Here is a 27,341-nt window from a genome sequence, read left to right on the forward strand (position 1 = left end):
GTCAATATGACAACCGAAATTAAGATTTTTATCAATCACTATCCACAAACCAATGGATTTAGCCTTAATTTTTCCTAAAACTACCGCAACATAATAAATATTTACACAAAGAAAGGAAACCGAATCGGCAGTATCGGGAAATGATTCAAAATCAGTATTAGTAGTTCGGTTAGCTCGAACACCGGAACCAAAAAAATTGTTAACCGTTTCAACATCACCATCATACACTAGACTGTCATCGCCAAAGCAACCGGAACCCTTAGGAACACGCCAAAAGCCCTTGGAATCTAAACTACCAAATCGTTCAGAATAATATCTATTTCTTTCGTTCCGTATAACGGATTTGGCCTAGTTCTGATATTTACAAAAAGTCCTCCAATTCTCAGGAGTACGATGCTCTTGATATGCACTATATGATAAATCTCTAAGATTCTGAGCAGACAAAATCTTCCTGCACTTCATCCAATCACCGCCATCATTATGAATCCTTTTTCTTATAACAGGCACGACAGCAAAAAGATAATCAAAAAGTAAGGTGATACGACATAATCAAAGGCAGATAAGCACTGTGTCAAACCGTCACAGTCAATATTTCCATAGTCCCGGTACTCTATTATGCGCTCAAGAGCCGCCAAAATTATATTAAAGATGATAAAATAAGTGCGTGGTGAGAAATGGATGGGTACTGAACGTGATTAGAATAACAGGTCATTGAGCCCTCACTTACGAGTATAAAATCTATTAAAGATGATGATCCATGAGCAACACTATAATCGCAGATCGCAATAAGGTAGACCTCGATACATTAAATAAATCGCAGTTAAAATCACCGACAATAATGACTGAATACCTGACTGAGTAGTTCCACAAAAGACATGATATCGCCGACAGGGGGAAGATAAACCACACCAAATAAAAGATTCATTTTACCAGAGGTTATTTCAAGGAAAAGGGACTCACATTTCCCCAAAACAGAAGAACGAAACACAACTATGTGTTTCAAAGTATTTGACACATATACACCTACTCCACCACCCCTCATGTATGTTGTAATGAAATATATTTTAGCTGAAGTAAATGAATAAATTACAAGTTCAAAAAGGTTATTAGTTTTGGTCAGAATCAGCGTTGGATTGAGTCACTCACAAAATAAAAACTAAGTATTACCTTTGTGAGGATGACAAGGCCTTTATGAGTGTTGGGTTGGCTACAACTGTAGCAGAAAAAAATATTATTGTGCCCTTTTGAATATAAACTTCATTTTGTTAAAAATGTCTTATAATTTTATTCAGGTGAACTGGTTAGCATTCTTTAGCGTCATTATGGTATTACTAAATACATTTTAAAATTAGCAAAAATAAATTCTCTTCAATATTTTTTTCATTTAATATATTATATATACTATTCAAGAATTCCACAAGCGCAATAAGGCTGTCTAGTAAATTATGTAATTTTAATTAAACTTTGTTGAAAGTTGTGGATACTCTAACCGGTATAGATTATTTTGTGAACATTACGAGATTCTTCAACAGAAATAAATTTCAAAAATACGTTTTATTTGTAAACAAATGGCATTGGATCAAAACAACTTCAAAGAAGAAAAAAAGAAATAACAAACCCTTTAATAACATGACCTCTTTAGTCGATGTGCGAACGCATTCGTTTTGTCACGGTATTTATAAAAGAAGAAGAAGGCTCCTCAGAAATGTGTTTTCGCATTCGCTGTGGCAGAGAAGGTAAAAGATTAACATAACGATCAGGTATACCAGCACCTAAAAGAGTAGCCCGATCGAAGCGATGCAAATTATGGTTATAATGAGTAATAGCATCCCAACAAATATCACTAAGCTTTGGTATTGTCATCCACATTTTGAAGAGATCATTTCGACGTCTCATGTCCTTCTCGCTGTATTCTATTCCACCAAAAATGTACATGCAGCCATTGCCAGCGTGCGCAGCCGAATGAAAGTATAACGGCCGTGGTAATGTTGCACTGTGAATTTTGTACCATTGTTTGGTGCGTAAATTCAATTTCCAGATATCGTTGAAGTATGTGGTAAAATCTCCCTATAACAAATGAAACATTTCCATATATAATACATTTTATAGCAGATATCTTAATTGAAATTACTTGCCTGTAGGCCTCCTGTTATGAATGCTTCTATATCACCGTTACTGGCTGTATGCTGCACACACGATAGGCATTTTCTAGCTTTGGGATATCCTGGATCTTGAGCCGAAGACGCCGTCCGATCAGGTAAGGTGTCAAAATGATCCCAACAATTTGTTTCCAAGTTGAATGCAGGTATACGTTGTAGATCGTATACGGTGTGTGATGTCCCACCACCAAGGACATATATGTGATGGCCATCGTAAACGACTTCATGTCTATAACGACCCTCGGGGTCATCACGCATTTCCGGGCGACATATATATACGTTTTCCCAAACTTTTGTAATGAGATTTAAACGAAAAACGTCACATGAATAATCGAACCCAGTGGTTCCGCCAATAGTATAAAGATAATCATTATGTATCACAATACCAGGGCCATACTGTGCCACTGGTAAATCTCCTGCGACTTTGAGAAGCATTACTTGGGGATTTTCTCCAGTAGTATAGACATAACAATCATTTGAGCATGTCTCTCCAAATGGGTAACCCGTACCACCGTGCGACTGAAAAATAAAATAAAACAATTCTTAACTATTGTATAAATGACTGAAAACTACTTAATTTATTCAAAATATTTTTGTAAAATTAAATTTATAGAGTAGGGGTTGTGGGTAGGTCAATTTCCATCAGAGGCTATTGACATTGTGGTATTAAAATAGGTGTCTAAGGGTGCCTGATTTGGGCGAACAATAACCTAAGAATTCACCAAGAATTTGTCGTATATTACGACTAATGACGAATGTTGTGACAGCCGCAAAAAATTCACCCACTCTAATGTATAGGGTTGTTAAAAATAATTTTGGTATTAGTGAATAATTCTAAATATTAATGATACATAATTCGACGTTCTTTCAGCACAGTCGGACGAAGCTGTATATACACAATATGAGCAAATATCGAGCCCTTCCTCCGAAAATTATGCAAGCGATAAAATCCATATTTTACAGGAGACGGGTGTTATTGAATAACTTTTAGATTTAGATTTCTTTATTCAAGCATTTTATCGAAGCCATTCGATCCATTTAAGAATTACAATTTTAACGTTAATAAGATCTTTACTACTCCCAAATAATAATAATAAAATAGAAAAAGATTACGAGAAGAATAAAAAAAAAATTACAGTTCACTAGGATTGACTCAATAAAATAGTGTTGAGAAAAAGTAGTGCACGAAGTATTTGACTAAAAAAAAAAAAATAAAAATGTATGGTATTCATGATAATCAGTAGTTAAAAAGATGTAGATGAAAAGACAAGACAAGCTTTAAACAAATATAATGAAGATGCTGTAAAGGATTCTTGAGGTAAGAGTGGCTTGATTTTTTAAAACTCTGAGAGTGCTAGGACTGATACGGGATGACTATGAGCACCACACAGGCTGGAACTTTGAGCTCCGACTTGTGTGGTGCCCATCGTTATCACGGGAAGCTTAGCTGAAAGCTACCGGGCGCGTCCACAGGTTGCGGATGGTGGAAAGCTCCGTTCTTATGCGGAGTAGCTGCAAATGCGGCCGCGGGCAATCAGCGATTTACGATAGGAGAGTCAGGTGGCACTGGCTCTTAACTAAATACTGAGTGCCAATGATACTCGAGATGACAAGGCGAGTTATTGGCGCCTTCGAATAACCAATGGCCAACATCAGCGTCTGTTCCCAGGTTAGGGGCGGCTGGCGGCGAGCGTCGGATCTTGGAGCAAGCGGCTCGCCACAACGAGGGATACATGCAATCCCACAAACCCATGCGGTTGGTGCGCTGGGCCAGTAACCCGCCCCCGGAAAACATAGAACTACTATAAAAAACAAAGGAATAGTAAAAACGTTGACGACCCACGCAAACGAAAAAAGGACCATGGTTTGCGGATCTGCACCTGGAATGTCCGCACTCTTTATAGAGAAGGTGCAGTATACGCGCTGGCGGATGTATTAGAGAAGTACAAGGCAGACATAACCGCCTTACAGGAAGTGCGATGGACTGGGAATGGCGTCACTACAACACCAAACGGTGACGAACTATACTATAGCTGTCATAACACGAGGCATGAATTTGGCTGCGGATTTGTGGTTAGTCGAAGACTGAAACACCTAGTGTCCAGCTTTACTCCGGTGGATGAGAGGCTGGCCACAATCCGCATAAAAGCCAAATTCTTCAACATCAGTCTTATTTGTGCCCATGCCCCGACGGAAGACAAAGACGAGCAGACCAAGGATATTTTCTACGAGCGCCTAGAGAGAGAATATGAGCGCTGCCCCGCCCATGATATTAAGATCGTTCTGGGAGATTTTAATGCGAAAATAGGGAAGGAAGAAATTTTTGGTCCAACAGTCGGAAAGTTTAGCCTCCACGAGATAACGTCCGGTAATGGGTTGAGGCTGATAGATTTGGCCGTGGCAAAAAACATGGTAGTTAGTAGCACCAGATTTCAACATAAAAATATCCACAAAGCCACATGGCTGTCACCCGATCAAAACACGAGAAACCAAATTGATCACGTTGTGATAGATGGAAGGCATTCATCCAGCGTGTTAGATGTACGATCGATCCGTGGAGCGAATATAGATTCGGATCATTACCTTGTTGCAGCAAAGGTTCGCACCCGTTTGAACATGGTGAGGAAAGTACGATCTGACACTGCACGGAAGCTGGACATTGAAAAGCTGCAGACACAACAAATGGCAGCGGCATACTCCACTCGACTGAGCCAACTGCTTGATGAAAACACTCCTTGTTCCGATGATATAATGGCGCAGTGGCAAACTATTGCCCACTCCATGGAAAATGCCGCGAAATCCGTACTTGGGTACCGAAAGCCTCCTCCAAAAAACCCATGGTACGACCAAGAGTGTCGAAATGCTACTGAAGCCAAGAATGCGGCATATAGAGCAACCCTTCAATCAGTAGCAACGCGCCAGATGAAGGAGAGGTATCGGGAGAAAAGGAGAGAGGAGAAACGTCTATTCCGCAGAAAGAAAAAGGAAATGGAAAGACGTGAGTGCGAGCGAAGATGTACAGGAGTCAGAATGGAGTCCGGAAATTCTACCAAAGAATTAAACACCAAACCGAAGGCTTTGGTGCAGGCACATGCTCCTGCAGAGACAAAGAAGGAAATCTGGTAACTGACACAGACAACATGCTGAGGATATGGAAAGAACATTTTACCCAACTGCTAGTGTCCGATGTTGGCGGCGAAGAGGATACAGCAGAACCAATCCCTGATGATGGTATAGAATGTTTACCTCCTAGTCAGAATGAGGTCCAAGTAGCAGTAACCCGACTTAAGAACAACAAGGCAGCAGGAGCTGACGGGTTACCCGCTGAACTATTTAAGACCGGAGGCGACACGCCGATAAGGCGTATGCATCAGCTTATCTGCGCAATCTGGCTAGAAGAACGCATGCCCGATGATTGGAACCTCAGCATACTATGTCCCGTACACAAGAAAGGAGACAAGACGGAATGTGCCAACTACAGAGGAATAAGTCTCCTCCCCATCGCATACAAGATACTCTCGAGCGTACTGTGTGAAAGATTAAAACCTAAAGTCAATGAGATAATTGGGCCCTATCAATGCGGCTTTAGATCTGGTAAATCCACCCTAGACCAGATATTCACACTGCGCCAAATCCTGGAAAAGACCCGAGAAGGACAAATCAACACCTACCACCTCTTTGTTGACTACAAAGCCGCCTTCGATACTCCTTTACGTTCAAAGGTATTTCAAGCCATGTCTGAGTTTGGTATCCCTGCAAAATTAATAAAACTCTGCAGGATGACACTTGCAGATACGCGTTCCTCAGTAAGAATAGGAAAGAATCTCTCCGAACCATTTAATACCAAACGAGGTTTCAGACAAGGAGACAGCCTCTCGTGTGATCTCTTTAATATCCTGCTGGAGAAGATTATACGAGATGCAGAAGTGAATAGATATGGCACACTAATCACAAGAGAGCACATGCTACTTGCCTATGCCGACGATATCGATATCATAGGTCGGTCACCGGAAGTAGTAACTGCAGCCTTTGAAAGAATCGAAAGAGAGTCGGTGAAAATGGGTCTGGCAGTAAATGGAGATAAGACGAAATGGATGGTCTCCACTCCCAAAAAGCCTTGTACAACCGAGCAGAAAAAGAACATGGAGAAAGTTGGGAACCACAACTTTGAGATAGTCAGTAACTTTATCTACCTCGTCACCGCAGTAACCGAAACGAATGACACCAGTTTTGAGATAAAGCGAAGAATAATACTGGCAAACAGATGCTACTTTGGACTAAGTAAGCAGTTTAGAAACAAGGCCACCCCTCGACAGACGAAGACTACACTTTACAAGACACTGATACTACCCGTGCTGTTATATGGTTCTGAAGCATGGGTACTTGTGAAAGCAGATGAGGCAGTGCTTGGAGTATTTGAGAGAAAGATTCTTCGTAAAATATATGGACCAGTTTGCGTTAACGGAGAATATAGGCGACGTATGAACCACGAGCTGTATGACGACGATAGCATAGTTACACGCATCAAAATACAACGGCTGCGTTGGCTAGGTCATGTTGTCAGAATGGATTAAGAAGCTCCAGCAAAGAAGTCTTTTGAAGGCAAACACGGTGGTACACGCAAAAGCAAAAGTTGATTAGCACGCGTTAAATGGCAAAAGCGGAAGCAATTAGAAACAAACCTAGGAGACTGGTACTTATAAACTTTGTAAAACATAATCAACATTCTAAAGCTCACAACGTTGTTAAAATAGCAATCCAAAAAAAGTTTCACAAAGGGCGATATATGCTCAAAACGTCTGCAAAAATATAAATAGCGCACTACACTTTTGAAAATAAACCCAACTTTTAGTATTGGCGGAACCGAAAAAGCTTCCATGCAATACAATATGTTAAATATAACATGTGCATGGACTAAACGCTCCTTGATCGGCCGAGAAAACCAGATTCGTGTCTACAATGCTCGAAGAGCCAAGTTTGTACGAGAAACAACACTATCTGAATTATGGGAAACTTATCATCAATTAAAACTCCTAAACAATTTATTCAGTTAACAATTTCAACATTGGCTCCATCATGCGATTGATGAATTCCATGAATATTCCGAGTGAAAAGAAGAACTTTATTCATACAGTCGAATCAGCTTTATTGAAAGGCTTTTAATTGAAAAAAATAACTTGAACTAATTGATTCCAATTAATTGAATAATAGGTTAATTGAAAAATAGCTTTATTGAAATACAAATCTGTGGCAAAAGGGTCACAATTCTAGGACATTACCTCCGCTTAAATGAAAACATGTATTATAAAATGTTTGCCTTTGATTACGTTTCAACAAATGGCACAAGTTTCTGAAAAGCTTCACAGCATATATTCTTCATAATTTTTATAATTCCAGATCTTTGAATTACAATACCATGGCAGCCGGTTGTACGTACTGGATTGACCCAATGGAGTTCTTCATCGGCAAGGGCTGCCGCCACAGTGTATAACACACTGCAACAGCAACAACAAAGCTTTTAACATACTGAAACTCTGCTAATGGAAAACATTCTTTATTCTTATTGCCGGCATAATTTTTGTATGTTTTATTGGTTTAAATTGTTCGTTTTTTTTTCTTATTTTATTTATTTGCGAAAAAACATAAGGACAGATAAAAAACTTCTTTAGGTTTTAACAATTAAACATTTCAGCGACAATATCGAAAGCAGAATACCAACCCTTAGGCCGAAGACTCTAGAGAAGTTTTTTATTTAATTCTTTTATTTCATTTATTTGATGATTTCACATACAACTAGATTTTACAATTTTTTTAATTAGAGTATGAGAATTTTAAAGGAATTGTATGGAATTAAACATGGTAGTCAACGAACATAAGCAGAGTTTTTGGCCGTAATAATTGGAGCAATGTAACTTGGGTACCGATTTAAGCTAGCTGTGGTCTACTTTTAAGTCACTCTCGAAGCCCGGTAGACGGGATGACAGGACCCCAGTCACTTTTGGCAACGTAACCGTGACTGATCCGAAGAGATGCGCTAGGTTGTTCAACCGTCAATTTATTGTTGTTGTTGAAGCAGTGCGTTGTACACTGAGGCGGCAGTCCTTGCCGATGAAGGAATCCATCGGGTCAATCCGGTACGTACAACCGGCTGCCATGGGATTGTGTATTTTATTGTGTATCCCGAGAAAGACAGGGCTTAGAGGAGAGCCATTCTACGTATCCGTGGTCTCCGAGCCGATAGACAGCCATCACAATTTAACGTGGGTGAAGTAACGAACGTCATCCGTTGCCCCAAATCATCCAAGACGTTGGGCCCCGACGGAATCTCTACACTGATGCTGAAGAATCTGGATCTTCCTGGAATTGAGTACCTTGCTACGGTCCTCAACCTGTCTTTGAACACTATTATAATTAACGATGTCTGGAAGATGGGCAGAGTGCCCCCATACTGAAGCCTGGAAAGGACCCGAGTTTAGGGGAGTCGTACTGACCGATCTCCCTTCTCTCACCAGTAGCCAAGACAATTGAGTCATTACTCCTCCTGAGCCTCGTAAAAGAATTTCCATTCGCCGAGCATCAGTATGGATTTTGAAAACTGCATGGCATCAACGCACACATTTGTCGTGGCTTCAATCAGCTCAGGCCATGTGATAGGACGGTTCTCGTGTCACTGGACCTGGACCTATTCTCATGTGTACTACATCCATCAGGAGACAAAGATCCTACCAGCGCAAAGACATAACTACATGCTGTCTAAGCAATACCTTTTGGGCTGTTAACGCAGAGACCATCCAAATCATCATTTTGTGCATAGGTATCCACCGCCATCATCATCATGTGCATAGGTATCCACAACAATGGTGTGTTGTTGACAGTAGTGTGTTGTTGTTGTAGCAGTTTGTTGTGTTCTATCTTTCGTCTGCTTGATTCTGTTGATTGTCCAGATACAATGGGAGACATATCTTATAATGGCGTTATAGGCAAATTGCAATCTTAACCGGCTTCACTGATGTATGGTTCCAAACAATTCGGAACCATACATCAGTAAGTATGATTTAGCCAGAAGAGTGCGAAGATACTGCGGGGTGAGTAGATGAGTTTGGTATAGGTTTCTGAGCATGCCAAATATTTTCCCGTCGTTGCAATGTCATGCTCGGTCCATGTCAGATTGCTGTTAATTATGATGCCCAGATTCTTAGCTTTAAAAACTTGCTCTATCTGTTGGTCTCCAATTACAACTGTAACTTCACATGTTATATTTTGCCTTCGGTCAGTAATGAGCATGAATTTAGATTATTTTGGGTTGATAAGAAGTTTGTTCGCTGTGGCCCATGTATGTACCTTGCAGAGATCGCTTTTTAGATTCAATACACCATCTGATAATGTCGATTTGGGACAAAAAAGATAAATTTGACCATTATCTGCATATATATGTTTGAGTATTCAAGTTGATGTGTTGATGTGGCCCAAGATAGAACCTAGAGGGTCACCTCTATTCATTGCTAAGGGGGCGGTTCTGGCAATTCCAACAAGTGATTGTATTCTATTTCGAAAGGGAATGAAGATAAACTCCCCGAGCTAAAGTCTCATTCTTGTCTTGGTTTAGCGATTTATATAGAAAGGTATAGTCTCTAAAAATAATTTTGTACGCGGCCTGTTTGGTCAGAAACTGTCATAAAGCTGATTTATTATTATAATGTCAAAGCTGATTTATTATTATAATGTTAAAGTTGATTTATTGGAAAAAGGTAATACATAAAAAAGGTAATTAAAAAAAAAGAGATATAAAAAGCAATAAAAAATAAAATAATGATAAAAAATACCAATAATTTTTATTCGGATTTCTTTTCTATATCCGAAATGAGGTAATGTGAAACAAGTAATTATACATTTTCAGAACGTATTTGGGTCCTAAAAAACCAAAAATATTAGTCTTGTGAAAAGACCTTATATGCATTTTTAGGAAGTATATGAACGCAAGAAAAAAGCAAAAATAATAATTCTATCCGCTAGGCCGTAGGGTCTTCACAACAGGCTGATTTCCAGTACATAAAAATGTAAGAGCTCTATGACCTTATATGAATTTTTGGTAAGAATTTGGGCACAAGAAAAAACCAAAATACAAATTTATTCCGCTAGGCCTTAGGGGCCCCACAAGATGCCGATTTCCGGCATGTTAGAGCTCTGGGTAAGAGCTCTACGTCGAATTTATTTTTTATTGGCGAAATAAGGTCTTGTGATACGACGTTATATTCATTTTTAGGAAGTATATGGATAAAAAAAAATAAAAATACAATTTTTTTGCATTTTTATCAAGTATTTGCACACAAGAAAAAGCCAAAAATACAAAATTTTCCGCTAGGCTTTAGGGGCCACACAAGAAGCCGATTTCCAAAAATTCTAATTTTTTTCCGCTAGGCCTTAGGGGCCCGCCAAGAGCCCGATTTCCGGCATGTTAGAGCTCCGTGTAAGAGCTCTATGTCGAATTTATTTTTTATTGGCGAAATAAGTTTTTTTGAGAAACGACCTTATATTAATTTTTAGAAAGTATATAGACACAAGAAAAAAAGCAATAACACTCATTTTTTTCGCTAGGCAGTAGGGGACCTACACCAAGGCGATATCTTGGGTATAATAATTCTGCGTAAGAGCTCTATGCCGAATTAATTTTTTTGGCGAAATAAGGTCTTGGGAAAAGACCTAATAATATCGGTCTATATGACAGCTATATCCAAATATGGTCCGATCTGGACCACATTCGACAAAGGATTGTAGAGATCTACAAAAATTCACTGTTTCAAATTTCATTGAAATCGGATAGAAATGCACCTTTTATGGGCTCAATAATCTACACATGAACGATATGTTGGGTGTGAGTGTAACCCATACACAAAGAATGAGTGGAAATTCATAACTACAATACTTTTCAAGAGTAAGCTAAAAAAAGGAGTAGCGGCGGGAGCAAAAGACGATGCTGTTTGTCCTAAAAATAGACCAATTGTATTTGTTTACCTTTAGCCGCGCACATTATAAACATGACTAGCAAACGAGAGGACCAATGTTCAAACCCCACTGGCGGCAAAAAGTAAAGGTAGCTCTTATTTGGAAAAATGGTAAAAAGTAATAGTTTAATTAAAAACAACAAAATTTAGATGCAAAAAACAACAGCAATTTTTCTTAATTTAAGATTTAAGACCCAGTTGAATATTATTATATATAATTGGATCTATTGTATTTATATTTGGGATAAATTCAAGATCCAATTGTATCAGATTGTATCCAATTAGATCCAATTATATACAACCCTCCGAATCCAATTATATCTGATGCCAGATCTGACGATATCAACTTTTATACATGTATTATACATTTTCAAATACCGAACAAAAAATTAATATTATTTTTTTTTTTGCAAAATGACGTGTAACTTTGTGGAGCTATAAATTCGGAACGCATAGTGATTTTTTCACAGTTTATAGATAACTTAATTGGAAGTGTCACATTCGTACTGCGATGGCTTACTGATGTTGGGCACTATGTAGACAGACCATAGGCTCGAAGTGGGGTTCGAATCCGAGGATAGTCCTTTGGCACTACAGGAGCGTGCTTAGACCAATTCTTACGTACGCTTCAGTAGTTTCAAGGTAAAAGTGCAACATAAGGACCATTCAACAGGTTCAGAGAACATGTCTTGGCATAGGCGGGGCGATGAGGACCACGCTCACTAGGGCACTGGAGACTATTCTCGATACCCGACCCATTGACATGCTGATTAGGTGTGAGGCAGCCATTGTGGATATGAGACTTTAGGCGATGGGAGATCGGATTGCGAATGGGAGCAGCTCATATCATCGCGGTATAATCGAGGCGACAATAGGAAACCTGGAAGGAAGGGAAGGTTTCCGATCGGATACTTGAGATGAACCTTCAGATCGAGTGCGAGGCACTGCTGCCAGCGCCACAGTCTTGGACTGACGGACTAGTATTGCCATCTGGAAGATCATGTTACACGGATGGATCAAAGTTAGAGGACAGAGTGGGCCTGGGGGTTGAGATCTGTTTTAGACTGCTTGACCACAATACGGTCCTGCTGGCGAAGATCCGGGCGACCACGGAATGCGTGACGTGATGTGGTGCTTACGCGAGGACATCGAGTGTGACCATCTTTACGGTCAGTAAAATTGCCATAAGGACAATAACAACCAGGATGGCAAGGTCACGAACAGTCTTGCAGTGTAAGAGGAGATTAACGCCTTCTCTGAGGATGCCGGTGAGATGGCCGGGCCATAACGGCAATTAAGGATTTTGTAAGTAGCACGGAATTCCTAACTTAAAATTTTCTTTTTCCAGGTTACATTTTAGTTTTAAGTTCGCACAACAAGCCGATTACTGGCTTAGGTGTATGTAGTATAATGGAGCGAATTAGTATACGCACCGTCTTTTCAACATAAGCCAACCTTATAAAAAACGTTCCTACTGGCCAAAATAGGGTACAAGCCTCTCTCAAATGAGCCTTTTAGCAAACTAGCTATTTATCGCACGTTTATAGCTAGGACTAGGATGTAGAAGCCTTTTGCAGTTTGTTAGTAGACATGTGGAGCTACTTGCAAGTGTTAAGAACTTTGGAATCTGTGCTGTCCCATTTGAGAAATTTGAGGGGATAAAAAAAATTAGGCTAAAAATTTTAAATCTTACATATTACATATCTTACATATATTGTAAGAATCAATTCGTGTTTGTTTGTTTGTGTGTTCCTTATTGACTCAAAAACGGCTGAACTGATTTTCTTGAAAGTTTCTCAGATGGTGCATAATGATCCCGTGGTGAAAATAGGGTACTACATTTTTTGATATCTGAAGGGGGCGGACCCTCCCCCTTACACTAATTTTCAGGAACGCCAGCTCTCGAAAATGGGTGGTGCGATTTAAGCGAAATTTTGTGTGCTCACATATAGTACCCTAAAAATAAAAATTTGGTATCCAAATTTCGGATGGGGTACCTAGGGGGGCCGCCCCCCCTGGGACTCAAATGAACGATATTTAGGATAAGAAAACGTATCTGATACCCAAGTGTCGGACCAAGTGTTAGGAAGACCACCCCAACCCCCAAAACATTCCTAAATCGGGCATATTTACGGACATGTCAATATGGAACTCAAATGAAAGGTATTTACGAGTAGAATACGAATCTAATATCCAAATGTGGGACCACGTTTCTGGGGGTCCAACCTTCCCCAAAACACCCCCCAAACAGGACTTGTTTACTGACCATGGGAATATGGGGCTTAAATAAAAGGTATTTATGTGTAGAATTCGAATCTGATATTCAAATATGGGACCAAGTGTTTGGGGGGGGGGGGGGGCGCCTCTCCCCAAAAACATCCCCTAAGGGGACAAATTTACGACCATAGCAATATGGGGCTGAAATGAAAGGTCTTTGGGAGTATAGCACGAATCTGATATCAATGTTCGCGAAAAGTGTCTATGGGGCCACCCCACCCCACCCCCACAACACAACCCAAATAGGAAGTATTTGCTGACTAATGCAATATGAGGCTCAAATAGGAGGGTTTTTGGAGTAGAACACGAATCCGCCCATCCCCCAAAACACCCCCAAGCCGGTCATGTTTGCCGACTATGGAAATATCGGACTCAAATTAAAGGTTTTTGGGAGTAGACCACGTATCTGATATCAACATTAGGGACCAACTGTCTAGGGGACGCCCCACCACCATAACAACCCCCAAATAGAACGTATTTGCTCACCAAGACAATTTGGGTCTAAAAGGGAATGTAACTTAATATTTATAGGTTTTGGGGCCAATACCCCAAACCGGACATATTTGCTGACTTTTGCAATAAGGAGTTTAAATGAGATTAGAAAACAAATTTTATATCCAATTTTGAGGCCAATGGCAATATGGGGTTCAAATAAATGATATATAGATATATGAGAATAAAGCATGTTGCGGATATATTTTCCGGGCTTGGGGATTTTCAAATCCCCAAAACACCCCAAAATCGGGCATATTTACTTCTGGGGTTCTACCCCTTTCCCAAAATACCTCACAAACAGCTATTTTTTACTGACCATCGTAATATATGGCTCAAATAAAGTTATTTGGGAGTATAATACGAATTTGATATCCCAATGTAGGACCATGTATTTAGGGCATCACCCCTTCCCCAAAACACCCCCTAAAGGGTAAAAATTTTTCGACCATGCCAATATGTGGCTCAAATAAAAGGTATTTGATAACCAATTTTGGGGCCATGTTTTTGGGAGACGCCTCATCGTGTAAACTCCCCTAAATAAATAAAAGGTATTTGAAAGAAGAGCACGATGCTGATATTTTTTCAGTGCCAAGTGTCTGGGGGACCGCTTCACCACCGAAAACACCCCTAAATCAGACATCATGAGAATGTTGGACAGAAATGAAGTATTTTAAGAATGGAGTACACCTTACATCCAAACTTAAATTGGTAGACCAATAAAGGTCATATGGGATTCAGATAAAGGCACTTATATTGTTAAACTGTTAGTCGACCGATATACTATTTTCGTAGCATGGTATTTCACTAAAAGCTCTTTAATTGTTGAAAATAAACATTCCAAGGAAACTTTTGTTCCATATAAAGTAAAAGAAGGCGCAGTGGAGCGGGCCCGAGTCAGGTAGTATACTTATTGGTCACATCGGGACTTCTGCAGCATTAATCGCATATAAATTTAGTTGTCTTTAAAACATATAAAAGAAAATAACACCTACTGAAAGAAAAGGAAAAATTATGAAGGCAATAATGATATTACTTTTTTAAAAAATAATTAGATTTTAGCTACAAAAAATACTTTTTAAACTCGTTTTAACACCATTTTGCCAACCTCATTTATCATCCCTGATTCCCATGCGATGAGAGAGTAATAAAACTGAGAGCTAACAGTGAACAAGTTGTTGCATTTGGTATGGATATACACCCATTTACATTATTTTTACACATACAAAATATGTATACACATATCTAAACACGCTTTTGTATTTACGGGTAGGAATGGAGTGGGGTCATTTATATAAAAACAGAAAAATTCAATAGACACAGGAAGTTGTGATCCCTCCAAACATTTGGAAGTGACTTTCTCACTCCCTCCCAGAATAGTCACTTTTTAGGTCCTTTTATATGATAGTTTGTAGAGATTTCAAGATTTACAACAACAAAATACATTACTGTCCGAATTCTATCATTCATGTTTCGCTAATTAGTTTCTCATAATCAACTGTTATTGCTTCAAATTTAAAAATAGATTTTTTTGTTGTTGTTTTGGACGCTAACTCAAAAACCTCAAACAAGAGAATGTATGTTAACTTAGCCTTCTGTAATGAAGAAAGGCCGGTAGCACAGAGGGATAGCATACGCCTCACAATCGTAAGGTTGGCTGTTCAAATCCCAGTCAGGGAAAATCATTGCAAATAAAATCTTCGATATTAATCTTGATTTGGAAAAGAAATAAATTAGAAAGAGAAATAAAAATTAGCCTCACTCTAAAAGGTAAAAAAACATTTGACAAATAACAATTTATTTTTATAAATGACGTTGATAATCGAATTTTACACTTTTTTTAGTCCCTATTTAGTCACTCATGGGTATGTATCGCCAAGTGGCACGTTTTCTCCCGTACCGAGACACTAATTAGAGTAAAAAATGATATCGCCTGAGATTGTTTTCAACTTCCTTGAGTGCAGATTTAGTGACTCGCACGATAGAAAATGTTTGGAGGGATAGGGGGTATGGATGAAAACAAGTTTATTTCGAATTGCTCGTGAGTGTGTGTTGTGGCTGCAAGCAGCTGTTTTTGTTTAGTATTTTTACATTACTGTAGTCCCCTGGTGCAAAATGTGGAATTCACTGTTTGTGGTGGTGGAATGGCATTCCGCTCACACTAAGAAGGGGAATTGCTTTCGTCATTCACTACGTAGTTGTACACTCCTGAGTCACTCTTTGAACGTTTGTTTAGAAAATACGTATCAAAACATGAAACACAAAAATTTCACCTTGATGTCGTATGAAGAAAATACAAAAACTACAACCCCTTATATACATACATTCAAGTCTTATAAGGTGGTTCTTTATTTTTTTTTAAACCTCCAATAAATTTAAATTTGGAAAGGTATGTTGATGGTTCTCAAAGCTCGCATACAACTTAGTAATGCAAATTTGCCAATAAGCTTCTCATATATCAATGAGCTCTGTCCGATTCCAGTTGAAGCCAATAAAAAGGGACCAATTTTTTTATAGTCGAGTCCGAACGGCGTGCCGCAGTGCGCCATAGGACCTCACAAATGTCGCCAGCATTAGGAGGGGATAGCATCACTGACAAAATTTTTCCTGATGTTCCCGCCAGATTTCGGAACCAGGCCTTTAGCGTTATAGGCGGACATGTTAATCTCCGCTGCTCTGGTGGCGTGCGATTTCTCATAATATAAATGCGAAATTGCTTTCGAAAAACTATGTACGTACATACCTAATAGCAAAAAGAACTATGCATATGCATAAACAAACGTAAATAAGCATATATTCATTGTCTCAATTTAGAAATACTTTTACTCAGGTAGATTGCCTTGTAATACAGTTATTTGGCCGTAAGACTTTTTGTATTAATAAATAAATATAGGGGGGATCTTTTATTATAATTTCTTTCGCTTCAAATGGTGTAAGTAGCAAAGAAAAAACACCATAAGTTATAATTTCTTTCGCTTCAAATGGTGTAAGTAGCAAAGAAAAAAACACCATAAGTTATCAATCCCATGGCAGCCGGTTGTACGTACCGGATTGACCCGATGGAATCTTCATCGGCAAGGGCTGCCGCCTCAGTGTACGTGTTCGTCTTTTTTCGTCATGGGAGAGGCACATCCCGGAGTGCCTTCTCCGTATGCTTTTGGTCCGTGCCGGGATTGAAAAGAACCCCGGACCCTGGTTCTGTTCCGTTTGCCAGAACCGCCTTCATCATCGGTCAGTGTCGGTGAGGTGTAACAGGTGCTTGGAGTGGGTACATTTCCGTTCTTGCTCTGGCCTAACTTCGCTACGGGAGTATAGTCATACTGGCTATGTCGCTAGGTGCTGTGCGAACTCAGCCAGCAGTGGGTCACAAGCGTCGCCGTCGTCGCCTTCGGCGTCCTCGTCGTCGGACTATGTGACCCCCCCGACCTCTCCCGTACGGCAATTTATGCAAAGACAGCACCCTAGCCCTACTATTGCCAGGCCAGTGTCGGGAAATGTATCGTTCCTGCAGTTAAACTGCAATGGACTGCGAGGCAAGATTGATGAGATTGTGGATTTTATGAGTCGGAAGAGCATATCGGTCGCAGCGATCCAGGAGACAAAGCTGACTAACACCTGCAGCTTGCACAGTTGTCACGGCTACAATGTGCTACGTAAGGATCGCTCAAGGAATGGAGGTGGGGGATTGGCCTTCGTTATACACCATTCCGTGCAGTATAGACCTATCTCGCCTGCGCTTGACGCTAGTGACCCATACATGGAATGTATGGGGGTAGCAGTCAAGTCTGGTACTGCCGAGATAGAGATATACAACGTGTATATACCGCCGGTTGGCAGCTGTGTCCCGATTAATGGCCAGGCCTACAGCCCCGACATAAGTGGGTTGCTATCTGGCCATAGTCGTCTGGTTCTGGGGGATTTCAATGCACATCACTCGTCATGGCATTCTCCCCTAGGCAACGACCAGCGTGGCATAGCTTTGGCAGAGCAGATAGATAGCTCCACGTTTTGCACGGTGAATGAGGATGCCCCCACTAGGATTACGAGGAGGTGCAGCAGCTCGCCAGACATCTCAATCGCATCCCCTGATCTCCTGAGTGACGTATCCTGGCAAGCCGTCATCTCTTTGGGGTCAGACCACCTCCCCATAATCCTCACCATCGACCGACCACCCGACTTCATAACCTCTGAGCGCCGAACGTTCATCAACTATAAGAAGGCCAATTGGACTGGCTTCAGAGAGTATACCAATCGCCGCTTCAATGAACTGCCACCCCCCTCTGATGTGCTTGTGGCCGAGAGGAAATTCCGAGACATCATCAACGCAGCAGCCGCTCGCTTTATTCCAGCCGGTCGAATACCGCAAGTGCGACCCAATTTCCCGGCGCAAGCAGTGGTACTCGCAGACGAGCGTGATGGGATTCGTGCTATGGACCCCGCTAACCCCAGAATCAGCGAGCTGAATCTGGAAATAAACAGGGTAGTCAACGAACATAAGCGGAATTTGTGGCTGGAACACTTGGAGCAATGTAACTTAGGCACCGGTGCAGGCAAATTGTGGGCCACTGTTAAGTCTCTCTCGAACCCCGGTAGACGGGACGACAGGACCTCAGTCACTTTTGGCGAGTTAACCGTGACTGATCCGAAGAGATGCGCCAGGTTGTTCAACCGTCAATTTATCGTGCATCCCGAGAGAGACAGGGCAAGGAGAAGAGCCATTCGCCGTATTCGTGGTCTCCGAGCCGATGAACAGCCATCACAATTTACCGTGGGCGAAGTTACGAATGTCATCAGTGGCGCCAAATCTTCCAAGGCGTTGGGCCCCGACGGAATCTCTACATTGATGCTGAAGAATCTGGATTTACCTGGAGTTGAGTACCTTACCACTGTCCTTAACTTGTCATTGAACACTCTTATAGTTCCCGATGTCTGGAAAATGGGCAGAGTGATCCCGCTACTGAAGCCTGGTAAAGACCCGAGTTTGGGGGAGTCGTACAGACCGATCTCCCTTCTCTCACCGGTGGCTAAGACGCTTGAGGCATTACTCCTCCCGAGCCTCGTAGGAGAATTTCCATTCGCCGAGCATCAACACGGATTTCGGAGACTGCACAGCACAACAACAGCTTTGCATGCCATCACCACACACATTTGCCGTGGCTTCAATCAACCCAGGCCATGTGATAGGACGGTCCTCGTGGCATTGGACCTATCGAAGGCATTCGACACGGTCAGCCATGCCAAATTATTTGAGGACATCGCCAACACGTCCCTCCAGCCAGGCCTTAAACGTTGGGTCGCGAATTATCTGTGTGGCCGCCAGTCATTTGTGGAATTTAGGGATAAGAAGTCAAAACACCGTAGAGTGAAACAGGGAGTTCCCCAAGGCGGGGTGATATCTCCGGCTCTGTTTAACCTCTACCTTTCCTCCATTCCACCTCCTCCAGACGGCATAGAGATCGTATCATATGCGGACGACTGTACGATCTTGGCATCAGGCCCCCCACCCATTGATGACATCTGCGATAGGTTGAACGTCTACCTCAACGAGCTTGCCTCATATTTCGCTGCAAGAAATCTGAAGATATCCGCCACCAAATCTTCAGCCACACTGTTCACTACAAATACGCGTGAGGTGAATTCTGAGCTGACTGTGATGGTCGATGGAGAATTGATTCCGACCATCAAGTGTCCCAAAATACTTGGCGTCACATTTGACAGCTCCTACACTTTCTCCCCACATGCCACAGCAATCTGCAATAAAGTCAAAAGTAGAAACAAGGTCCTCAAGTCACTCGCTGGCAGCACTTGGGGTGCAGACAAAGAAACCTTGTTGACCACGTACAAAGCAATTGGCCGGTCTGTGGTAAGTTATGCAGCGCCAGTGTGGTCACGTCAGCTTTGTGACACGCAGTGGAATAATATTCAGATCTGTCAGAATGCCGCCCTCCGAACTGCGACGGGCTGCCTCCTTAGTTCTCATGTGGACCACCTCCACCAGGAGACAAAGATCCTACCAGTGCGAAGACATAACTACATGCTGTCTAAGCAATACCTTTTGGGCTGTTATCGCAGAAATCATCCAAATCATCATCTTGTGGATAGATACCCACCGCCCAGAAGCCTTAAGGTAGATCTACATGATCTAGAGCGTGAGGTCCAGCGCTACAAGAGAGAACCTCTAGATCAAGCGGCATATCAAGCGGGTCTGAACAACATTCATGCAGACACGGTAGCAGACGCGTTAACTGGCTACCGGGTGAATGTAGTCCTTGGAGTACGACCGCCACCCATTGCACCCGAAGAAATCGACCTCCCCCGGCAAACCAGAGTGATTCTGGCTCAATTACGTTCCGGCAGATGCAGCCGCCTCAATTCCCACAGAGCTAGGATTGATGCCGACGTGCAAGATGTATGTCCCGACTGTAACCAGGGACCGCACGATACACGTCACCTGTTTAACTGCCCGGCCAGACCCACTCGACTCAGACCCAGATCCCTGTGGACGCACCCCATCTTAGTCGCGGAGTTCCTGGGTCTTGACACTCAACAGAATCAAGCAGACGAAAGATAGTACACAATAAACTGCTACAACAACAACAACCATAAGTTATTACACATTGTCCAAAAGTTAAGCAAAAACTTTTTCTTAACTTCCTATGTCATTGTCCGGCTTTCGCGGCTAACAGACATCGGCACTTAGGTGGTGACACAATACCAGACATGAACCAACTTAGGGGCGTGGTATTAAAAACAATTAGGGATTTTGTGATTAGCACGGAATTCCTGACTTAGTAACACTGCGAAATATTCGTCAAAAACCCCATAAAGTACACATATTCTTGATCGTCTCAACGTCCTGAGTCGATTTAGCTATGTCCGCCCGTCTGTCGAAATCACGATAGCACTCGAACGCGTAAAGCTAGTCGCTTGAAATTTTGCACAGATACTTAATAATGGTTTAGATCGTTGGGGATTAAAAAGGGGCCATATCGGTTGAGATAGATAAAGCTCCGACATAAACCGATCTCCCGAATTGACTTCTTGAGCCGCAATTTTGCTGAAACTTTGCATGTGGTGTTCCGTTATAACTTCCAACAACTGTGCCAAGTACTGTCCGAATCGGTCTATAACCTGATATAGCTCCCATATAAACCGATCTTACGATTTGAGTTCTTGAGCCCTTACAAACCGATCTCTCTATCATCCTTGTTCGGTTCCTAGAAGCTTTAATTTTTGCTGGTTTGACAGAAGTTTGGCATGTAGAAAAAACTATGACCTTCAACTAAATTTATTATGTATAAATTTTTAGTAGAATCCATGATGGTGGGTTCCCAAACTTCAGCCCTGCTGAACTAAGGACACTTTAACTTGTTAGTATTTAGAGCGCACAAGCAGATTACTGGCTTAGGTCATGTTGGACATGTCGCACTTGATGGCATTCTCCCCTAGGTAACGACCAGCGTGGCATAGCTTTGGCAGAGCGGATTGAAAGCTCCACGTTTACGGCTTACGAGGACAGGACCCGAGTTTGGGAGAGTCCCTTCTCTCACCAGTAGCAAAGACGCTTGAGGCATTACTCCTCCCGAGCTTCGTAGGAGCATTTCCATTCCATTCCATCAACATGGATTTCGAAGACTGCATACCAAAAAAGCTGCTTTGCATGCCATCATCGCACACATTTGCTGTGGCTTCAATCAGCTCAGGTCATGTGATAGGACGGTCCTCGAAGGCATTCGACACGGTCAGCCATGATAAACTATTTGAGAACATCGCCAACACGTCCCTCCAGCCAGGCCTGAAACGCTGGGTCGCGAATTATCTGTGTGGTCGCTAGTCATTTGTGGAATTTAGGGAAAAGAAATCGAAGCACCGTAGAGTGAAACAGGAAGTTCCCCAAGGCGGGGTGATACCTCCGGCACTGTTTAACCTCTGCCTATCCTCCCCTGCAGATGGCATAGAGATCGTATCATTTGCGGACGATTGTACGATCTTGGCATCAGCCCCCATCCATTGTTGACATCTGCGATAGGTTAAACGTCCACCTCAGCGAACTTGACTCATATTTCGCTGCAAGAAATCTGAAGATATCTGCCACCAAATCTTCAGCCACATTGTTCACTGCAAATACGCGTGAGGTGAATGCCGTGCTGACTGTGGTGATCGATGGAGAAATAATTCCGACCATCAAGCGTCCCAAAATACTTGGCGTCACATTTGACAGCTCTTAAACATTCTCCCCACATGCCACAGCAATTTGCGATAAAGCCAATAGCAGAAATAAGGTCCTCAAGTCACTTGCTCGCAGCACTTGGGGGGCAGACAAAGAAACTTTGTTGACCACGTACAAAGCAATTGGCCGGACTGTGGTAAGTTATGCAGCGCCAGTATGGTCTCGTCAGCTTTGTTATACGCAGTGGAATAATAATCAGATCTGTCAGAATACCGCCCTCCGCGACGGTGGAGTAGGACCAGTGCGAAGACATAACTACATGCTGTCTAAGCAATACCTTTGGGGCTGTTATCGCAGATACCATCCAAATCATTATCTTGTGGGAAGGTCTATACCGCCCAGAAGCCTTAAGACAAATCTATATGATCTATAACGTGAGTTTAAGCACTACAAGAGAGAATCTCTAGATCAAGCATGCAGACACGGTAGCAGATGCAGTAAATAGCTACCGGGTGAATGTCGTCCTTGGACAACGAGCGCCTCCAGTTGCACTTAAAGAAATTAATCTCCCCTCAAAACCAAAGCCGATGCAGCCGCTTCAATTCCTACAGAGCAAGGATTGATGCAGACGTGCAAGATGTATGTCCCGATTGTGGCCAGGGAACACACGTCAGCTGTTTACCTGCAAAGCCAGACCCACTCGACTTAGACCCAGATCCCTCTGGACGCACCCCATCTTAGTCGCAGAGTTCCTGGATCTGGAAACTCAACAGAATCCAGCAGACGAAAAATAGAACACAACAAACTGCTACAACAACAACAGAACTTAATATAGATTTGTAATAGGTTTATTTGACAAATAAACCTATTTTTTAAGGCTTCATTAAGTTTTGTGAATAAGGCCGTATGATTTTACTGATTTCCTACCGTACCAAAAACATTGATTGTAAGGAGTAAGGAAGGATAATATTAATTGGTAACCAGCACATCCATCTTGTGAAGAAAGCAAAAAACCTTGGCAGTAATGAATAAATCTCTTACTTGGACTGTTCATAAATTCGGTATCACAGGGAAAATTTTTGGCATGCTCCGCATACTTTATCAAACGCAATCATATACGCCAAAGCATAAACGACTCCTCCTGGCAAAATCATACTTGCTGCCAGAGCTACTTTACGGAAGTGAACTTCTTAGGTTAAGTTAGGCTGAAAAGAGGGTGCAGATATTAATCCGCCCCATGCCACTATGGACATACACCTAAGCCAGTAATAGGTTCTCAATGCAGACCCCAGGCACACTCTGTCACACAGTCAGAAATGTACAGAAATAATAATTTAATAAACTTGATGGGGACCCCAAATGCATTTGAAGTTACCTTAGGCAAAGAGCTTTCTAATGAGCCATTTGGGAAGCAACAAGTCCAAAATGTTCTATTTAAAGGTGAAAATGCACCTCTATAGAAAATGTTCCAATGAAAAAGTCGGGGAAAAATTTTATCTGTTCATATGAATATTCATACAAAAAGTTCAATCTGAGTAATAGTTAAAACGTGTACTGCTTAGTTGTAAACCTTTTTAGTTTTCTAGACCTTCTTTTTTTAAGAAAAAACTAAACTCAAAGACCAGGCACTACACATATTGGGATTATTTTAATAAGTGTTGATATATAAAAGAATTGATGCAAACAAAATTTGGTGAATATATGTTAGAAGGGATAGCACAAACTTATAATTGAATATCCATGTCTGTAACAGTTCATAAAATTCTTTATAATAAGGGATATGTCACTAGACACAATTTAGTACCAATCAGAGATCTATCAGATGAATCCCGGGAGAAGGAAATATGGATTCCAGGGCACTATACCAGGAAAATATCACGAAATTGTATTGTCCACGTCAGATCCTCAAATCTAGCATCAAATAATTGGAAAGTAAAACATCGAAACTTAAATGAAGAAGCAAAAGGGCTGCTATAATGCACAAATAACATTGAATAAAAACGGACCACAAATTTCCCTTGAGAAAAACTTGAGGTGTAATGCGATAAAAAATTTCTAAAGTATATCTGTTGGTTGAAAAGTTATATATTTTCTGATGTTCACGCCTGGATTCGAAACCATGCGTCTTCTAATGCGGATGTGCTTTTCTCTGCGCCGCGGTGGCGTCCTATACATAAAGTATATCTGACAAATTATTGGTAAACATTTGTAAGTGGAGGTAACACAGCTCGGAGCTCAAAGTACTAGTCTGTGTAACGCTTTTATTTTATTTATTTATTTGTAGGTGATCAATCAAATTCCCTTAATGGAATATACATTGATAGAACGGAAGATTCATTATACAAAATAAAAAAAGAACTATATATAAATATTTAGAATTTAATCACTGAAAATACAATCGTTCCGGTCCAAAGGACCGATCGCCGCGAAAACAGGGTGGCCATTGGTTATTTAAACTGAGACTCTCCGCTTGATACCGTTGATTGTCTACTACTGCCGTTACAGCTACTCCGTACGGCGCTTTCCACTATCCGCTGCGAGCTACTATCCTGTGGATAGTAGCTCGCAGCTTAGCTTCTCGTGACAGCAATGAACACCACACAGTGTGGTGCTCAGAGACATCAACCTATATGGCGCTCACAGCTATCTCGTGCCGGGAACTTTGTGAAGGTAATTAACGGGTTAGGGCTCCAAACAGTCAAAATTGAAAGATAAATGTTTATAGCTGATAAACCCTCCTAAACAACAGTACATATTCCAAATTTGCCAACGAACGTCTTATTTAATAATTTTGGCATGAGGACTGAATAATGCAGAAGGAGTGTCCAGAAGTAAATTTTTTCGTAAAGTTGTGCAAGGTAGAAAGGTGCATAATTCCAACCAAGAAATTATAAGATCGAAATCCAATCACGTGACCGTGATTCAATTAAAATTCTTCGTGCGTGAGCGTGAGTGAGAGAAATCGTGGTCACGATGCTAATCACGACTCATTAGACACTCACGATTCACGAAACGCTCACGACTCTCGAGACGCTCACAACACGCGAGATGCTAACGACTTGCGAAACACTCAAAAGAAAATCACGACTGAAGTGTAAAAAATAACGAAAAACAAAATATTTCGCATGCTCTCATATGATATTTTAACGTCTACAGATGCATAAAAATAAAGGAAGCAAATAAGTGGTTCTGCAGAGCTGATAAATTTCAAACATTAATATTTGTATGAAAAAAAGAAATGATTATTCGCGTGCGTGATTAAAATTTTTGTCTACCGAGCGTGCGTGAACGTGAGTCGACATAAAAAAGTGAGTGAACAATCAGTCACGTGCACATCTTTAATTCACACATATAACAATATTTTCAATATATATTAAGAAAATGGTCTACTTTTTGGGCAATTGCTATGCCACATTAAAGGGTTGTAACGAAAAGACCATGTTTCAAATAAAAATTAAATTCCAATCAATGCTCCTAATTAAAATTTAGGCCAATACCCGTTGGTTAGACGTACTTGTCTACGAAAAAGTTTGTATTTATCACTGAAACTGAACTTAAAGTTAATTGTGGAAGGAACATAAATGTACTTACAATTAAAACATTGTTGTATATAACCAAAGCATTAGATGCTAACTCTCTAGGCATTGCGGAATTTTCGGCATCTAAAAGTAACTTCCATCGGCTTGTTGCGAAGTTATATGCCCAGAGTTCTTGAAACAGCATACAAGCATCACGTTGCGTGTTATTGGGTGTCCTTTTAGGATTATACCCTCCCAGAGAGTATAGATGGGATTCCGAAGCTATAATACGATGGCCACTTCGAGCTATTGGAAATTCTCCAACATCATGGCGTGATTTGTACTGACACCGAATAAGGCGCAGTGGCTTAAAACTATAGTTAGGCTTAGTCTGCTCTCCATATCGGTTTAGCATGCGATGTAGCTGTTGGAAACAGGCGTTTGTGCTCTCCACTTGAAAAGTGGAGTCCGAATCATCATAATATTCGTCGGAAGACCAGGAATCCTGCTCCATTATCTCCTCATGAACGTCGTCACTACTTTCGTCGTCATCGTCAACAGCATCACCGGGTTCGCTGTCTATGTCACTGTCTTCCTCCATTACATCCATTGCAATATATTCCTCTAGCGCACCTATTGCTAAATCTTGCATTCCTTCATAATTGTCGCCTTGAAGCTGTTCATTTTCTTCTAGATGGCCATCGTCTTGATCCATATTGCTGCCTCGAACAATCAGCCCTCTAAAATATGTGTATGTATGACGAATGAATGTGGTATTAAATTCTTGGAGATTATTTAACAAATTAAGCGTGAAGAAAACGACCAATTGTAAAATTTTCATAACAAAAATTTAGCTAAAAATTCAACCAGCACTACTTAATTAAAATTTGGGAAAAAAGAATGGGGCGATTCGAAGCACTTATGTCCAAAAAGACTAATATTCTTCAATGGTATTTCTTTGTCGATTCTTTAAAACGTATTAAAAAAAAACACCAGCTGAGCACCAACACCACGACATGCATATGTATGTTGGGGGGCTGTCAATTTGACGTTATTGCATTTACCTTATGCTTTTATTCTGTTTTTATCGCTGAATGTATATTTCTCGATCTCCTAAGCACGTTCCTTAGTTTCAAATTACATGCACAGAAGTAAACAATTTAAAATTATACAAAATTTATTGAGTAAAACAATTTTCCGAAGTAGTTCTTCTTTTTGGTGACAGTCATACTTTAATTCTTCATATATTAAATTAATCTTATGCATCAAAAGTAACCAATTGTTCTTTGTACTTTGAAAAAGTTTCTATTGAATGGAACAAACAAAAACACGTACTACGTCACTAAAAATAAAATACAAACGTCAAAGCCGTTGCGAAAGTTACGACTGCGTAAAAATCGATGTATTGTGTCAACGACTCACACATGGTACATCTAAAGGTGGTATTACACGATATGTATCCTCATATATTAATTCAAATGTGGCAACTTCGATAGTTGTACACATTGTGTAATAACACGTTCAGACCAAAGCAGTTTTAACCAAACGACTCGTTTTCCCTTTATAATGCCACGAAAACGACTCCTTTTTTCCCTTTACGACTTATTAGGGCAAAACGAATCTTTTACCACTAAAACCAGTCATTTAGAGCAAGTGAGCCCAAATAAATGACTAAATACCACAAGAAAAGAAATATATACCAAACGAAATTTTCGTTACCGAA

At 40.9% G+C, this 27,341-nt stretch overlaps 1 protein-coding gene across 2 annotated transcripts; it reads right to left on the bottom strand.

The window, feature by feature from the left end:
- Window positions 1-1,535: 1,535 nt before the first annotated feature.
- Window positions 1,536-26,943, bottom strand: LOC106095199 (kelch domain-containing protein 10 homolog). 2 transcript variants are annotated; one of them, XM_059370082.1, is made up of 4 exons: window positions 26,683-26,943; window positions 25,692-26,358; window positions 2,136-2,678; window positions 1,536-2,067 (listed from the first exon to the last, which is right to left on the bottom strand). In XM_059370082.1, the coding sequence occupies exons 2-4, from the start codon at window positions 26,331-26,333 to the stop codon at window positions 1,639-1,641; spliced, it is 1,614 nt and encodes a 537-aa protein (XP_059226065.1). In that variant the 5' UTR covers window positions 26,334-26,358; window positions 26,683-26,943; the 3' UTR covers window positions 1,536-1,638. The 2 variants fall into 2 exon arrangements, with proteins under 2 accessions (XP_059226065.1, XP_059226064.1); XM_059370081.1 differs by lacking the exon at window positions 26,683-26,943 and having other exon boundaries at window positions 25,692-26,488.
- Between the last annotated feature and the right edge of the window lie 398 nt (window positions 26,944-27,341).

The sequence above is a fragment of the Stomoxys calcitrans genome, chromosome 5, assembly GCF_963082655.1.
Source record: "Stomoxys calcitrans chromosome 5, idStoCalc2.1, whole genome shotgun sequence".
Lineage (NCBI taxonomy): Eukaryota > Metazoa > Arthropoda > Insecta > Diptera > Muscidae > Stomoxys > Stomoxys calcitrans.

Excerpts from the sequence above, each read along its gene's own strand:
- LOC106095199 (XM_059370081.1), bottom strand. The coding sequence starts at position 26,459 with ATGAAAATTTTACAATTGGTCGTTTTCTTCACGCTTAATTTGTTAAAT. Across the intron at positions 2,679-25,691 it reads TATACAACAATGTTTTAATT|TCGCACGGTGGTACGGGTTA; the intron begins GTAAGTACATTT and ends TTTATTTTTCAG. Across the intron at positions 2,068-2,135 it reads TCATAACAGGAGGCCTACAG|GGAGATTTTACCACATACTT; the intron begins GCAAGTAATTTC and ends CATTTGTTATAG.